We start from the raw sequence: 15,935 nt of genomic DNA, 5'->3' as shown, positions 1-15,935 counted from the left end.
GGCGCCGCATGCACGTCCTGGTCCCAGCTGTCATGGAAAAGCGGCTGGGGTCTGCCTGCAGGTGTGCAGGATGGGGAGAGGGACCTGCTCTCCTGGGGCTGCCAGCAGGGTCCTACGTGCAGCACAGCACCCCAGTCCTGGGCTGCCCGGCTCCCAGCCCCAGGCACCTCCCGGTCACCTCCGCCTTCCACCACTTCTCACGGTGCTGGGACAGTATCGCTCATCGCTCTGCAGCTTCCCCCGCTGTGGGGGCCACTCTGCTCTGTCTCTACCTTTACAGGGGTCACAGGACCCGCTGGCCTTCGTAGCAGCATGGCAAGGGCACAGCCACCTCCCAAAAGGCCCCGTGCTTGGCCACACACGCAGGGACTTCACAGTCTGCAGGAGATCCGGCCAACACACAACACCAAAAACAACTGGGCAGGTTTTTCTCCTGAGCGCCGCGAGTGCCAGACATGTTTCCTCTCCATGGGGCCACCCAGACACGGTCAGCACGCAGCCCCGCGCAACAGCACACGTGTCCAAAGGAGACACCTGACTTTATATAAAAACCACAGACGTTTCTGCACACGCACACGGGGACACAGAGATGAGTCGCTGCCCAGCCCAACACGGGGTGAGTGCCACCCCCCCTTCTCTTCCCCGGGACACGATTCACATTTTCAACGTATTAAAAACGAACCAAGCACAGACACAGCACATGCCGCAGGTCACTGCACCAGCACTGCCCAGCCGCACGTGTGGCTCCGGGTCCCGCAGCAGGACGTCACAGTGGGTCGGGGCAAAGAGGGGCTGCGGCCGCCCCCTCTTGCCCTCTGCATAGAGGCAACTGGGGCCTCATGGCACCAGCAGCCTGAGCCGGGCGCTGTGTCCATCCCTGTGGTGGGGATGCCAGGCTGGGGAAAAGTCCCACACGTCCCTGGAAGGCACGTGGGTCCCTGCGTACCCCTCGCACCAGCACCGACCCCAGGAGTGGGGCCGGAGCAGCCCCAGCGATGCCAAAGGAGCTCCCAGGGAAGCCAAACCCTGATGGGGCACACGGGGCTGGTGCCGCAGGCCAGATGGGTGCCGCAGCGGGCGCAGGCTCCGGGCATGCATACACAGACAACACGGACCCTGGACGCGGCACTGCGGTCCGGTGAGGCTCAGCAGAGCAGAGGCAGTTGTGGGTGAGGGTTCGGCTCTCAGTTCTTGTCCCTGTCACACCACCGAGTCCTGGATCTCAGAGCCCAGGCGCACCCGGGGTCTTTGGCAGGCGGGGGACACCTCCACGAAGCTGTCCCGGACATGGAGGGGCCTCTTCTCCGATTCGGAGAAGGCACGTGGGGGGCCCGGGGGCTCGTGCACAGGGGTGCTGACGATGTAGTTGTCCTGCAGCGCCTGGTAGCCCTTGTGCTCGGGCGCAGCACTGGGCAAGTTGCTGCCATTCAGGGGCAGGCTCTCCACCGGCTTGCGGGGTGGCTTCTGGTGCCGGCCAGGGTCACTGGGCTCCAGCAAGGTCTTCATGCTGTCATGGTGCCGGTGCAGCAGGAAGAGGGCCAGCACGAGAACGGCGGTGGCGAAGAGCACACACATCACCAGGAACTCGGTCCAGTAGGTCTTGCCATCCAGCTGCGCTGCGGCGCTGCCCACTGCTGAGGTGCTCCGGGACGTGCTGACAGTCTCCAGGCTGTCCCGGCCAGCGTCCCCCCTCCTGCCGGGCTCCGGTGGCCCGCGGGCTGGCTCCTGCACACCCACGCAGTAGCTGGCCATCAGCTTGCGGAAGCCTTCCTCCAGCGACCAGCACTCGTAGGTGCCTGCCCGCTCAGGGCTGCCCACCAGGATGAGGGCTCCGTCAGGCAGCACCAGGTAGGAGCCATTGACGGGGGCCCCGTCGTGCAGCCAGCGCCGTGACGCCAAGTTGGAGAGCAGCCGGCACGGCAGCGGCCGCACCGCGTTGGGCGGCAGCTGCACCCGCTGGCATGGGGCACCCGAGGCTGTGGAAAGAATTGACAGGGACGTCAGCAAGGCTGTGGGGATCTCAGCCGGAGGCAGGAGGGATGGGGGTGCTGAGTGGGAGCCTGGGATGTGTGGGAGCCCCCAGGACACCCCGGGCCGGCAGTGGCTGCAGCCACCACAGCTCACCTGGGGGCAGGAGGACGCGGGGCCGGGGCTGGGAGGTATTGGCCGGCTGGCACAGCCGCTCCGTGTCAGCGTCCTCGATGTCCTGTGCCCAGAGCCTGCGGACAGAGAGGAGTAAGGGCAGCAGGGTGCTGCAGGGTGCTGCAGGGTGTAGGGGATGGAGAAGGGGTGCACCACTCACTGGGGGTGCGCAGGGGAGCGAAGGCTGGCCCTGCGGCAGGCACCCCGGCTCCAGGCACAGAAGGGGTCCCGCGCCAGCACACATTCTCCACAGCTGCGGTACAGGCTGCAGTTGGCAAAGGGCACCTGAGCCACGGCCCTGTAGGTGGCTGCATAGACCAGGCCCTGCGGGAGGGGAGACGGCGGGGTCAGTGGTGGCCCCAGAGCTGTGCAGCGGGCTCGGCTCCCGTGCAGCCCAGCCCTCCCCAGCCCCCATGCAGGCTGAGCCCACAGCATCCCCCCCGTCCAGCCCTGCTGTTCCCATGCCCGGCTCGTGCCTGGTTCTGGTCCAGCAACAGCTGCAGCACAGGCTGCCCAGCGGGGAAGAGGCGGATCTCCTCGATGATGTGCACCCCATGGTCCACCCGCACGGCCTTGTGCAACCGCCCATCATCTGCAAACACCAGGGCTGTGCTGAGCAGGGCCTGGGACATGCAAGGCACCAGCGCCTGCCCCGCGGCAGCCAGCGCCCGCACTCACCTGTGCCCAGGAACAGCACATCATAGGTGCCGTGGAGGCCCTGTGCGCGGTGGACGCTGATCTGCTGGTAGCGCAGGCGGCTCTGCAGCAGCAGCGGCTGGCTGCGCACAGGGCTGTCCATCAGGAAGTGGTCCTTGATGAAGTTCAGCACCCGGTCCGGCATCTGGAGGGACGAGTTGATCTTCAGGTGCCGTGTGTGGCTGGTGATGCACTGGGGAGAGAGGAGGAGGCTTGGCCAGCGCTCGGGGCAGCAGGTAGCCAAGTGGTCGTGCTGCAGTGGCTGCCAGGACTGGGAGAGCACAAGGGGCTGCCCCGTGTCCTGCACCAGGCAGGCACTGAGGAGGCACATACCGTGCCTGGCCGGGGCTCTGGCACAGGGCCGGTGTCCGTGTACCACTGCTGCGTCTCGCGGTTCACCTCCTTGTAGAGCCCACCAAAGGCGCGTTGCACGCTGTGCATGGGGAAGGCGCAGACGGCTGAGCTGCCCAGCCCGCCCTTGTTCCTGGCAGGGGAAAGGCAAAGCCCACAGCCAGATCAGGACCCTAGCTCCACCAAGCCTCCTGCGCCACCTTGGGAACCTGAGCATGGCCAGAACTGAACTGCAGCTCCTGACTGCCCCACAGTGCCGCAGGCAGCGGTCCTGGGTCCCCCCGGCTGCTCACCACTGCGAAGTGAAGACCCCGTAGAAAAGTGTCTCCCTCCAGCGCAGCTCCCCCGGAGTGAGCACAAAGATGTCCTGCAGCACGTTGAAGGGGAAGCCATCCTCGGGGTGCGAGCAGAGCAGCTGCGCCTTCAGGAAGGTTGTCCAGCGCCGCTGCAGCACACGCTCCCCACCCTGGTCCCCCTGCATGGCACAGTGGGTCAGGGTGCAATGCCGTGGCTGCCCGGTGGCGGGGAGCCCCACGGGGCTGGGCGAGCAGAGCTGGGCTGTCTGTCCATCCGTACAGCAGTGCCCAGGCCCCAGGGAGCAGCCCCGGTGTTGGAGAGGCACAAGCAAAACAGCACCCAAGGTGCCCAGGGGAAGGGAAACACAGGCCGAGAGGAGGATGGGGCTCATGTCCCCTCTGGCAAGGGGTAGAGGAGATGGGGAAGGGCCACTATCACCAATGGGGCCAGCAGGAGCAGCGGCCTTGAGCCACAGCCCTGGGCTGGGCACTACAGAGCTGTAACTGCCCCTTCCTGAGGTGTCCAGGAACCAGCAGGCAAAGGTGCTTAGAATGATCCTACATCCCCCCTGCCCCAGCAGTGAGTGACATCCTGGCCACGGCCCCCCAGCACACACACCCTCTGCCCTGCGCCCACCTTGCAGACGCGCGCAATGCGGGAGACGATGGTGTTCTCAAAGTAGTCGAACTCCTTGCCGGTCTCACTGAAGAAGAAGTAGACCTTGTCGTCGTCACCCTCAGGGTTGCCGGCAGGCAGGCTCTCCTGCAGGTAGGCTGAGCCCACGAAGACTGGGTCTGGGGGGACAGGCACTTCAGCATTGCCCCGCCACCAGGACTGGCCCCCACCCTGCGGGACGGACACCCTGACCCACCATGCCACCCCAGCTCTCACCCTGCAGCCAGTTGAGGGAATTCTCTGTCTTGAGGGCGATGCGGCTCTCCTGGCTGCGGTAGATGGTGGGCTCATTGCCCTGGAAGTTGCTGACAGTCCCGGCGTAGAGCTCGCCATCTGCCAAAGAGACGCTCCCGCTGGGACCCGGCACACGCCGTGCGGCACAGCCCTGCTCCTTGCTGGGCTCCGTGCTGGTCTGGCCCCAGTGCGGCCCGCGGCAGCGTGCCTTACCGACCATGACGGCTGTGGAGCGGTACTCAGGGTCGAAGGGGCAGCGTCCCTTCCCGTCCTCCAGCAGCACCTTCCCCGATGTGTCTCGCTCCAGGCTGAAGTGCTGCACATTCTGCAACAAAACCGGACTGTGAGCTGGCAGCACTGCCAGCACCTGCCCCTGTGTCCAGGACCCCTGTCAAGGGGCCTGGATGGCAGAGAGGAGCCCGTACTCCCCGTGGCACCGCAGCCCCTAGCCCTGCTCCCCATGCTCACGATGTAGGCGCAGGCCGGGCTGAAGGCGCAGGTCCCACAGGTGTAGAGGTGGGTGCTGTTCAGCTGCAGCAGCATCTTGATGTAGTTGTGACAGTCCCTCTGCAGGGCGAGAGGACCTGGCTCAGCCCCCTGCCTGCCCCTACCACAGCCCCCCAGCATCCGCGGGGCTCACCTGGGGGTCCTTGCCTTTGAACACGCACTGCCTCTTCTTCTCCTCATCTGCGCCCCATGGCAGCTGCAGGGAGGGGACAGTCACAGGGAGTCCTGTGTCACAACCGACCGCAACAGAGCCCATCTCCTGCCCCCAGCATCAATGTCCTGCCCACCCCAATAGGGCTGCGAGGCAGACAGTGGCTGGGCCAGAGCATCGCTCTGCCCGGGACACCAGTGCTGGCTTGGTGTCACCTCTACTTCTGCAGGGACAACCCAGGCCCAGCCCAGCCCAGGGGCTCTGTTGTCCCATGCAGGACTCAGCCCCTGTCCGTGGGCTCACCCTGCGAGCCGGTGCCCCAGGATGGAAGTGGCTAGTATTGACGGCGATGAGCATCTCGCGTGCCCCCAGGTAGAGGGTGCCGCTGTCCGGGCTCAGCAGCAGGGTTGTGTAGTTGGACACGCCAGGCACCTCGAACCGCTGCACAACTCGCTCGGCTGAGTCTGGGGAGGGAGAGTGATGGGTGTCAGCCCCGCACAGCCTGTGCGGGTCAGCACTGACACCCACGGCCCTGTGTCACAGGTCGCTCCTGGCCCCTCTGCTGGGCACCAGTGCCCTCGGATCCCACCTTGGCCATGCCACTGCACGGAGCTGCCAGGGCTGGATGTGGCTCTGCCCACAGAGCCAGACACACGTGGCACCACACTTCAGGGAGCCATGCACCGCCACGACAGCACCAAGGGCAGCACTGCTGCTGCCAGCACCAGTGGCCACCCTGTCCGGCCCCAGGTTGGCCCCAGGACACCACAGCCGTCCTGCCTGGCACCAGGCACTACAGCCAGGTCTGCGCTTGCCCAGCCACACACAGCCCTGGGCTCAGCCCAGCCCAGCCCCGCAGGGACCCCGAGCCCACCAGCCCCTGGCAGGGAGACGGGTGCTGGGACCGGCTGCCCACCCTGGTGCACGGGCAGCTCTGGTGGCTGCCTGTGCCAGACACTGGGGCAGAGGCTGTCAGAGCCAGCTGAGTCACAGGCACCCGCGCTGCCTGTCCCTGTCCCGCGTGGGTGGCTGGGCCCAGGAAGCCCTTCCTCTGCTTTCCCTGCTGTGCTCTCCTGCAGCTGCTGTGAATCAGCCGCCCAGCTGTGTCAGCGGGACACGTCGGGCTGACTCACACTGCCAACTCCCTCACCCCTGACTCCCCTGTGCCCCAGGGACGTCCCGACCTTCCCTGACCCCCTGCCTGTGCCCAGATCCCTGCCAGGACAGCCCGGGGCTCCTGCCAACCCCAGCTCGGTGCAAGCTACAGTGAGGACCTGAGGTGCTGTGATGCCAGCGTTACTGTGGGGACAGACCCTGCACCTCCCCCTGTCTCTCCATGAGCCCTGGCTGCTGCAGAACGGGGCAGCATCTTCCCATCCCCGGGGTCTTTGCTGGCCCCTGGCCCCGCACCCGCCCCGGCTCTCCTGCCGACCCCAGGGCATTGTCCCGTGGAGGCTCCTGTGCCCCAGCACCAGGGTGATGCCCCCACAGTGGGGACAGCCCCAGCACAGGGGCAGCGGCAGCCTCTGCACCCGACAGAGCTGGCCCAGCCCGGGGAGCTGCAGGAGCCTGTGCTGGCTGCCAGGGGACCTGTTAGGACAAGACCTGCTTCTTCCAGACAAACCTGCTGGAGGCACATCCAGCGCTTCCAGGGGAGCAGCTCACCAGCTCCTCCCTCCCAACAACCGCAAGCCCCACATGGCCACACTTGCCAGCTCCGTGGGAGCCATGGCCGGGCACACGCTGCTGCTGGCACAGCAGCTGGCCTGTGCCCCAGCTCCCTGGGACAGCCCTGAGGTCCAGGTTGGGATCCTCAGGTACAGCTCGTGAGCTGCAGCCCCTGCAGTCAAAGCAGCCTCTGCAGTGGGCAGAGCTCGGGCAGAACCGGTCTGCGCAGGCAGGGCCAGGCAGCGTGGCTCGGCACAGCGTGGCACAGCATGGCATGACGCTGAGCTGGGCTGTCCTGCTCCCGGGGCTCCCATCCAGCTTGGCGGGTCACAGATCTGCTGGTGCCACCACAGCCACGGCCAGTGGTCATGGGAGCACATGATGGGGCCACGTCCACGCCAATGAACTGCAATCACATGGAGCCAGAGAGAGCTCCCAGCTGTCCGCGTCTCGTTGCCAGAGCCAGCCCGACCCAAACCACCGCACCCTCCCAGGCTGCCCAGCACGGGACGGCTCCACTGGCCAGCGGCAGCTGGATTTAGCCACCTTCTCCCAGCGGTGAAGCCAGCCCAGACACACATGGGCAGCCCCCATCAGGCTACAGCTCCAGTAACTGCTGTTGCCAAGCCCAAGCTGCCTGCAGAGTGTGCCCTGCTGCTCACCCATCCCACAGAGCTGCTGGGGGTCTGTGCAGGGCAAGAGAGGTCTGTGGGCCAGGCCCCCCACTTGCCTCCCCTGGCCGAGCAGCAAACCCTGCCAGAGCTGCACTGCTGATGGGGGCTGCAATGGGTCCCAGAGCAGCCTGGAGCCAGGCAGAGCACAGCAAGGGGCTCTGCAGAGCCCTGGGACACAGCTGAGAGTGGAGGGGGCCAGCAGGCCCCGGCAGTCCCAGGAAGGATGAAGCCACAGGCTAAACCCTGTGGCCAGCTCAGGCCATCCCATGCTCACACAGGACGTGGCTGCCACTGCTGCCCAGTGTGCAGGGACATGAGCACCCCTGGGTGCCCCAGACCCACTCACACCCTCGGTGCAGGTCCCAACACAGGGAATCGTGCCGCCCCCTGGCTCCCTGACTGCCGTGTGTGCAGCCCTGCAGTCCCAGCACTCTGCCTGTCCAGGCAGCACAGCCCCAGCCCCGGCTGCTGCTTCTACCGCCTGGGGGCCCCGCTGCCCTGCGTCCCCCTGCCCGCCCCGGGGAGCGCGGCCACCCCAGCTCCTCGGCGGGACACGAGCCCCAGCTTGCCGGGCTGATCGGGAGGGTGTTGTGCAGCCTCAGCACCGCCGGCTGTCACAAGGCGTTTCCACGCGGGGCCACCCTGTCCCGCGGCGTGAGGAGCCCGGGGGGGTTGGACGGGATGCTCCGCCGCCCCGGAAAAAGGACCCGCCGGAGCCCCGCGGGCAGACCCTCCCGGTAGGCCGGCGGACACTCACCGTGGGCAGACGGACACTCACCGTAGGACAGGCTGACCCGCGGGACCGGCTCCTGCGCCGCCGAGAGCAGCAAAGCCGCCAGCACCGAGTGCGCCAGGACGGGCAGCGCCGGCCGCGCCGCCATCCCGGGCCGGGCCGGCCGGGCCTCCGCCGCCTCCCGCGAAGCCGCCCGGGCTCTGCAGACCTGCGGAGAGAGGGGCTCAGCGGTGGCTCGGCTCGGCCCCGGCACCGCCCCCGCCCGCCCCGGCCCCGGGGCTGCCCGCCCGCCCGCTCGGGCACCGGGGCGGGACCGGGCGGAGCGGAGCGGAGGGGTAACGCACCCCGCCCAGGCCAGCTGTACCGAGCCGGGCTGTACCGAGCCGTGCCGGTGCCCCGTGCTGGGCGGGCAGTTCGGAAAAGGAGGCGGACGGTTCCCCACAGGGGCCGCTCCGCCCCGACCCGCTCCCGGGGCATCGCGGCCTCGTGGGGAAGCCGGTGCTGTGAGAATCCCCCCATTGCCTGCAGTCCCAGCGAGCAGCAGCCAGTCACGGTCCCGGAGGGGCTGGTGCTTTGTCTCCACAGCACCCACACTTCTCTCCCTGCAGCGGGGGTCCAGCTGGCCAGGAGTCCCGAGGATGTCTGTCCCGGGAAATGCTGGCCAGGGGATGTCTGTCCCAGGAATGTCTGTCCTGGGACAGTTTGGCCTCAAGGCTGCAGCCACAGCCCATGGCTGTGCAGGGAGCGCTGCTGCTCCCACAGCCCCTTAGCTCAAGCTTTGCTCTATCTCCACTCTCCGTGTGCGGCGGACTGTGCTCCCTGCGGGGGGCTGTGACCCTGCCCTGCCACAGCCAGCGCTCCCTGTACCCCCTGGGGAATGACGGGCTCCTACAGGGCGCAGCACAGCCAGGCAGCGGGATGCCTGTGCCAGCCCACCCCATGGGGCAAAGCTTCCTGGTACGGATGTCCACACAGGGCAGCACCCAGGTACATGGGACATGTCCCTGCCAGCCCCAATGCCCTGTCCCTGGGGGCTCCTGGATGAGGATGGTCCCAGCAGGGCCCCAGCGTGGGCTGGGTGGCATGGGCATGCCAAGGAGCAGGTAGCGCTGGGCAGGATGCTCTGCCTGGGCCCGTGGTGGGCTCTGAACCCCAGCCAGTGCACGGGGAGAGCTCTCAACCCCCTGCAGAAGCACACGCAAACCCCAGAGAACTGCCTGCTCGTCCAGCAATTGCCATGGCAACCCATTATTAATGACAGCTGCTTATTTTGCCATGGAAACTGAGAGAAAGGGTCTCTCCTTGCAGCAGGCAGCTCTCCTGGGGCTGGGGCTGCCCTGCAGCTGCCCTCCTGATGTGGGGCAAAGCTCCATGTCACCCTGCTTGGCCAGCTCTGGCCACAGAACCCAGGCCATTGCCACCCCACCGGTGAGGCTCCCTGCAAGACCCTGCCCAGGGAAAACACTCCTCACGCTCCTAGAACAGTTGTGCCCGCATTCTTGGCATGACTTTGCCCACAGTCTACCTGTTCGGCACTGCCGGACAGTGCCTGGGCTGTACCTGCTGTCCAGGAGCTGGGGCTGCCGGTGGGGGCCCTGCCTTCCTCCTCAGCTCGGTTCCCTTCCTGCTCCCGCTGTGCTTGCCGGAGGCTGACGTCCCTTCCTGGGCCGGGGACAGTGCTGCTGGCTCTGCTCCGCCTGTCTTATCAGCACCTTTGCCCGGGAAGTGCCCCAGACGGGACAGGGCTCTGCATCACAGAACCAGGCACGTCACCATGCATGGGGTGGGAGCAGATACACACCCCTGCAGCCATGGCTCCACGGCCCCATGGCACCCCGGGGGTCCCTGGGGGAGTTCTGGCAACCTGGCCATCACCTGTGTGCTGTGCCAGCACCCCAGTGTGATGGCACGCAGCGACAGGAACCCCCCGCAGGGATGCCAGCTGCTCTGCAGTTGGGCAGGGGGGTGGGAGAGGGGGGCGGCCCTGGCCCAGGCTGGGCAGCGACCAGGCAGCGGAGCGAGGCCAGAGCCTGCGCCTTTAAGCACAGGCTGTGCGGCGCTCCCCAGCACTGCTGGCAGCCTGGCCTGTTTATGACAAACTCCCATTTAACTCCTCTGCCTGCCCACGCAGGCTGCCAGCACGGGGCAACGCCAGGGGCACCCTGCAGCACCCGTCCTACTGGTGCACGGGCGCAGGCGCCAGGCTGGTGTGTGCATGTCCTGTGCAACTCTGCAGGTACCTGCACACACGAGGGCAGCAGCCCTGCCATGTCCCGGCCCACCTGCGCCTGCAACAGCAGTCTGCAATGGGGAAACTGCTCAGGGTGCTGGGCTCAGGCAGCACCAAAACCCATGGCCTGGGGTCACCAGGCAGGCAGAGCGGTGGTTTCCGCACCAAATTCCCACACCAGCACCCTCCACCCTGATGTGGGTGCCTGGGAAGGGAGCTACAGAGCTGGGTCCTGCTGCCTTCAAGGAGCAGCACTGGGACTGCATGCGCCCTGCTGCTGCTGCTGCTGCCTGTATGCTCACACCTGCTTTCTGCAGCCTGCCCAGCGCAGGCAGCAGCGCAGGCAGCAGTGCAGGCAGCAGCGCAGGCAGCAGCGCAGGCACATCCCCTGCTCACAGGCCTGCACCCGGCTCGCACGCCGCCTACGCGCCCCAGCTCTTCCTTCCGACCCACATCTCCCGGGGCTCACACACGCCCCCGGCTCGGCTCTCTCATGGAGCTGCCAGACAACACCAGGCGGACCCCCCACCCACAGCCTCCTCTGGCCGCGCACACGCGCAGAGCGGCAGTGTGCTTGCACGCACACCTGCAGCTGCACAGGCCCTGCTGATTCACGCACAGATGCTCCCAGACCAGCTGCTCCGCACGGCCGCTCGGAGAACACCACGCGTCCTGCTATGGCCGGGCTGGCTCTGTGGCACAGCTGTGGGCGGCATGGCAGGGAGGAGTGCGGTGCAGGCACACTGGCTCTGCTCCGCTTCGCTGCACCCGGCAGCTGGTGGCCCCGAGGGAGAGGCCTCACTCAGAAGGAGGGAAGGGGCCGGGGCAGCCTCCAGCCCATGGTGCAGGAGGGCAAAGCCCGGTGCTGGCCCTGGTGCAGGGCCTGGGGGCATGGCCATCCAGGCAGGGCACCACAGGGTGCCCACAGGGCCCAGTGGCCCCGGGCAGCCTCCCTGTCCCATGAGCACAGCCCTGCCACCCTGCAGCCCTGCTCTCTGCCCCTCTGCAGGCACACGAAGCCTGGCTGCCCCGTGCCTCTGGAGGGTGCTGGAGTCTGTGCGAGGGCAGCACACACCAGCCCCACGCTGCCCCACAGCATCCTCTTCACCCTGGGCAGAGCACCCTATGGGGGCCCTGCACCCAGCCTACCCAGCACCGCACAAAACGCACCTGTCCCATTGCTGCCATTGCCCCTCTGCCCCACAGTCCTGCACGATGACAGGCTCAGCTCTGGGGACTATGGGACTGTGGCCCACTTATGGGCCACCTTCGCCCCTTAAGTGCCAGCACCTGCGGGCACCCGCACACTGCCTGCCCGGGACACTGCAGGACACACAGGGTGTGCTCTGGGTCCCCACTGCTTGTAGGGCACTACTGGCACAGGGGAAAGCAGGGACAGCAAGCACCCTTGGAGGGCTGGGACATGTTGGGTTCTAAGCGCAGGCACTTCTGCACCCTGGGGTCCTGGCTCAGGGATGTGTGGCCCCCTCTCCACCATCCCTGGCCCCACAGAGCTCCAGCCAGTGCTGGTATCCTTGGCCCCACTCACCAGTGCCAGACCCCCAAAGCAGCCACGGCACCAGCGGAGCAGACACTGGATCACAGGGGAGACCCTACAGCCCATGTGGCTCCAACTTTGCTGTGTCCCCAAGACCAAGGGCTGTTTGGCACCCAACAGCACTGTCAGGAGCAGTGGCTGCACGCTGGGGACATACAGCGTGTGTGCAGCCTGCAAGTGCCTGTGGCATGTCCACCCATGCGACACACCATGCACACGTGTGCCCCATGCCTGAGTGTGCACACACACCTCCCACGAGTAACCTGTAACACGTCCAGAACGCTGTGTGTGCACTTCCGCACCCTCTGCCGTAACGCACACCCAACATATGTAAACACACCAGGGAGGCTGACGGGCAAAACACACCCCACCCGAACGGCAAACACACACCTGGAACCACCCCCGCGGGGAACAGCCCCACGCAGCGGGTGGGCTACCAGCACACACGCACCCACACACCCGCAGTGCGCGGCACCCTGCACGCACACACGCACATGCACACTCTCACACACACACAGTCCCAGCCCCTCCACCACCCTCACCACACACACGCCTCAGGGAGCCCCGTGCACATGCACACGCAGACCCGTGCACAGCCCCTGGGCGCGCGCGCGCGCACACACACACACACACACACACACACACACACACACACACACACACACACACACACACACACCCCTGCACATGCACACCCCGCACACCCGCACAAGACCCTTCGCAGGAATCGTGCACACACACACAGACACGCCCCTCGCACGCAGCCGCCCGTGCACACCCCTTGCACAGCCCTTGCACACTCCCCCGTGCCCAGTGCTCCCCCCGTGCCCAGTGCTCCCCCCGGCCCGGCGCGCCCGCCCGCTGCTCACCGGCTCGGCGGCGGGTGCGGCGGGACCCGCCGGCAGCGGAGGCGGCTCCGGGGTTCCCGCCCGCGGCGGGGCGGCTTCGGGCGGCTCCGGCTGCTCCGCCCGCCGCTCGCAACAAAGGGCCGCCCCGCCCGGCCGGCCCCGCCGCCGCCCGGCCCCCGCTCCGCCACCGGCACTGTTCCGGGTGTCAGGCCCGCCGGGGGCGGTTGCGCCTGGCTCAGGGGTTCGGTCCCAGTATTGGGGTGCGGGAGCTGGGAGGGCCCTGGCTCAGCGGCAGGGCAGGGCAGGGGAGGGGGAGTCCCGGCGTGGGGCTGCCCGGCGTTGTGCTGGCCCTGGGCTGGTGCTGGCCACTCCACGAGCCGGTGCTCGTGTCTGCAAGCAAGGCTGGCAGCACGCTGCCCTGCCACCCTCAGAGCAGCGCTATGGGGCTGGCAGAGAGCGTGGTCTGGGGGGGCAGCAGCATGTGCCCTGCCGGTGGCCCTTCTCAGGTGAAAGCCCACGAGGAATGGGGTGCAAGAGGACAGCAGCCCCCGGAGCAGAGGTGTCTGCCCTGCGTGGCAGCTGCGGGGACACCCAGTGCACGTGCACATGGCTCCAGGCATCACCATAAGGTCCCTGTGGTGACACCCAGCTCCAGGCGTTTTGGGGTAACTCATGGCTCCCAGCATCTTGCGGTGACACACAGCTCCATGTGGTTTGGGGTAGCTCACGGCTCCATGTGTCCCCACAGTGACACGCTTGGAGCTGGAGACTGCTGGCCAGGTGCCAGTGGTGCACAGAGCTGCCGAGTCTGCAGAGAGCCTGGGGGGATGTGCTGCTCTTCTGGGGCAAGAAAAGAGCCGGGAAGCAGCCGCCAGTGGCCCTGGCAGGGGCGGTCCTGTGCTCCGGCCAGGGTGGGCAGGTTGGGAGGCAGCTGTGCCTCGGGCGCAGAGGGGTGAGCGGGGCTGTGCCATGGGGGTGCAGCAGAGCTGTGCCGTGGGGGTGTGCTGGGGCTGAGCTGAGCAGCACACACAGCTGTGCTCCAGCCTGGGGGTCCAGCAGGCAGAGCCGCCCCAGCCCCAGAGCAGAGCTGCCAGTGTTGTGGGCACCGACCTGCTGGCTGATGCTGGGCTGGGCAGGGGTCCCGGGCAGGGGTTCCAGGGCCAGCCAGCCGTGGCCCTGCACGCCCGCCTCCCAGAGAATCCTCCCAGCCAGCCTGTGCAGTTTCCATTCTTTCACCTGTCCCTGGGTGCCTGGCTGCTCCACCTCACGTCGCATCATGTCCCCAGAGCAGCTGGGCCACCTCGCCTTGTGCATCACAGGCAGCTCTTGGCCATGCTGCCAGCATGTGCAGTGGCTCTGCCACCCGCAGCTGCCTGCTCCGTGCGCCCCTGGGCCCGCAGGTTGTGGGGGGGTGCAGTGTGGGGCTGCTGATAGGGGCTGTGCCTCTGCCCCACAGTCTGGCGCATCCCTGGCCCACGCCCCTGCCCGGCAGCCCTGGGGGAGGCACACTGCTGCTGAAGGAGGGTACAGCTCCCACCCCCCAGCCTGCAGGCCTGCAGCTCAGAGCAGTGTGCATGTTTGGGGCAGCACCACTTGCATGGGAACCCCTGCGCATTGCTCTAGCAGGCACACAGCTCCCTCCAGCCTCCCTGGTGACACCCTCCCGCGGGCAGACACAAGGCTGCCTGCAGGCAGTGGTGTACATGTGGACAGACCCCCCTCCCAGTCCTGGCACATTCTCTGGCTGGCCTCTCCATGCCCCCGACCTACTGGAGCCCACCCAGGACACGTCGTCCCTGGAGCCCTGGCCCTCTGCAGCCAGTACTGGGGGACCCTCCTGGGGACCCTCCCAGGGACCATCCCAGGGCCAGCTGCGCTCACGGGAGGCTGGTTTGGCAGCAACCCGGGGCGTGCGGGTTGGGCTCTGGCCAGGGATGGACTCCTTTGTTTGCAGGCAGCCTTTCCCTGGGACGGTGCCACATGGCTGCTCTCCGCAGCTCCGTGGGGGGATGGCTGCCGTGCTGGCGTGACCTCGTCTCTGCAAGTGCTGTGGTCACTGGGTGGCTCTGACTGCGGGACCAAGGCGAGGGCAGTGGGGGTGCAGTGCTACAGCCAGGCACAGCTGGGCAGCCCCCCTGGACCTGTGCTGGGGGGCACCACCGCCCACCTCCCCACCTCAGTGCAGCCCCAAGTGCCAGTCGTGCAGCTGCTGGTGGGACATGGAGCCATGGGGAGGGCAGTGGGAGTGGGGGCACCTGAGACCGCGGCACTGCCCCAAGCAGTGGGTGCCTCCCCCACCCGGGTGCTGCTCTGGTTAATGTTAAAGGCAGGCAGACGTCAGCGCCTGGCCCTGCCTCCCCCCAGCCCCTCCAGCAGGACTGTTTTTCCTCCGGGAGCGGAATCTGCCAGTCCTCTGTGGCTAAAAAAAGCCATTGGCTTGGCCCGTGCAGAGGGACAGCAAACCTTGCAGGCCAAGCAGCCTCCTGGCTGCCCCAGCACCTCTTGGCTCCTGTGTACGTTCTTGGGGTGCCCCCCCAGGGCATCGTCCCCTCCTCCCTGTGCTGCGGTCAGGTGAGGTGAAGCTCCCCAAGGCAATGGAGGCAGCTGCTGTTCCCGCAGCCCCGTCCCGCTGGGCCCAGCTGCCCTGAGTCACGTGCTGGCACCACGCAGGGTCCGGCACTTCTATGTAGGGAAAACCTGAGCCGGCTCCAAGCCCTGGGCTCCGTGTGCAGCGTGTCTCCCATACAGATGTGCCCAGCGGGGTCATGTCTCTTTGCTAGGAACGGGGACCACCACAGACCCTCTAGCTCCTCACACCCCACACTGGCCAGAGCAGGGGGGGCTGGATACACAGTGGGCATGGAGGGACCTGACGCCTTGCACATCCGCCCTTGTCACCGCGTCCCAAGGACCCCAGTGAAAGCTGATCCCGGGCTCACCGGTCACCTTGTGCTTTGGCACCAGTTGCACCGAGCAAGTGGCATCTCCCCCATCACCCACCCGGGGGGGAAACCCTCCTGCCTCGTGGGACACCCCAGGGGGGCACCCCCCAGTGGGTGTTTTAGATGGGATGCGCTGTGTGGTGGGGGGGTGCTGCAACGGCCCGCCCTGCCCCGCGAGACCCCGCGCGGGCCCTTCTAAGGCCCCACGGCGGGGCCCGGGCACGGACCG

The 15,935-nt window shown here is 67.3% G+C and overlaps 1 protein-coding gene across 2 annotated transcripts; it reads right to left on the bottom strand.

Annotated features, from left to right (window-relative positions):
- Positions 1–520: 520 nt before the first annotated feature.
- On the bottom strand, positions 521–13,399 carry SEMA4B (semaphorin 4B). 2 transcript variants are annotated; one of them, XM_065076902.1, is made up of 16 exons: positions 12,786–13,399; positions 9,689–9,875; positions 8,174–8,336; positions 5,357–5,517; positions 5,036–5,098; positions 4,864–4,962; positions 4,609–4,720; positions 4,378–4,494; positions 4,123–4,280; positions 3,483–3,664; positions 3,172–3,322; positions 2,821–3,031; positions 2,619–2,734; positions 2,303–2,466; positions 2,125–2,219; positions 521–1,976 (listed from the first exon to the last, which is right to left on the bottom strand). In XM_065076902.1, the coding sequence occupies exons 1-16, from the start codon at positions 13,388–13,390 to the stop codon at positions 1,201–1,203; spliced, it is 3,360 nt and encodes a 1,119-aa protein (XP_064932974.1). In that variant the 5' UTR covers positions 13,391–13,399; the 3' UTR covers positions 521–1,200. The 2 variants fall into 2 exon arrangements, with proteins under 2 accessions (XP_064932974.1, XP_064932975.1); XM_065076903.1 differs by lacking the exon at positions 9,689–9,875 and having other exon boundaries at positions 12,786–12,907.
- Between the last annotated feature and the right edge of the window lie 2,536 nt (positions 13,400–15,935).

This window comes from Columba livia, chromosome 11 (assembly GCF_036013475.1).
Source record: "Columba livia isolate bColLiv1 breed racing homer chromosome 11, bColLiv1.pat.W.v2, whole genome shotgun sequence".
Taxonomy (NCBI): Eukaryota; Metazoa; Chordata; class Aves; order Columbiformes; family Columbidae; genus Columba; species Columba livia.
This window is presented reverse-complemented; position numbering and strand designations above follow the sequence as displayed.

Excerpts from the sequence above, each read along its gene's own strand:
- SEMA4B (XM_065076902.1), bottom strand. The coding sequence starts at position 13,390 with ATGGTGATGCCTGGAGCCATGTGCACGTGCACTGGGTGTCCCCGCAGC. Across the intron at positions 3,323-3,482 it reads GGGGTCTTCACTTCGCAGTG|GAACAAGGGCGGGCTGGGCA; the intron begins GTGAGCAGCCGG and ends TTCCCCTGCCAG. Across the intron at positions 3,032-3,171 it reads CAGAGCCCCGGCCAGGCACG|TGCATCACCAGCCACACACG; the intron begins GTATGTGCCTCC and ends CTCTCTCCCCAG.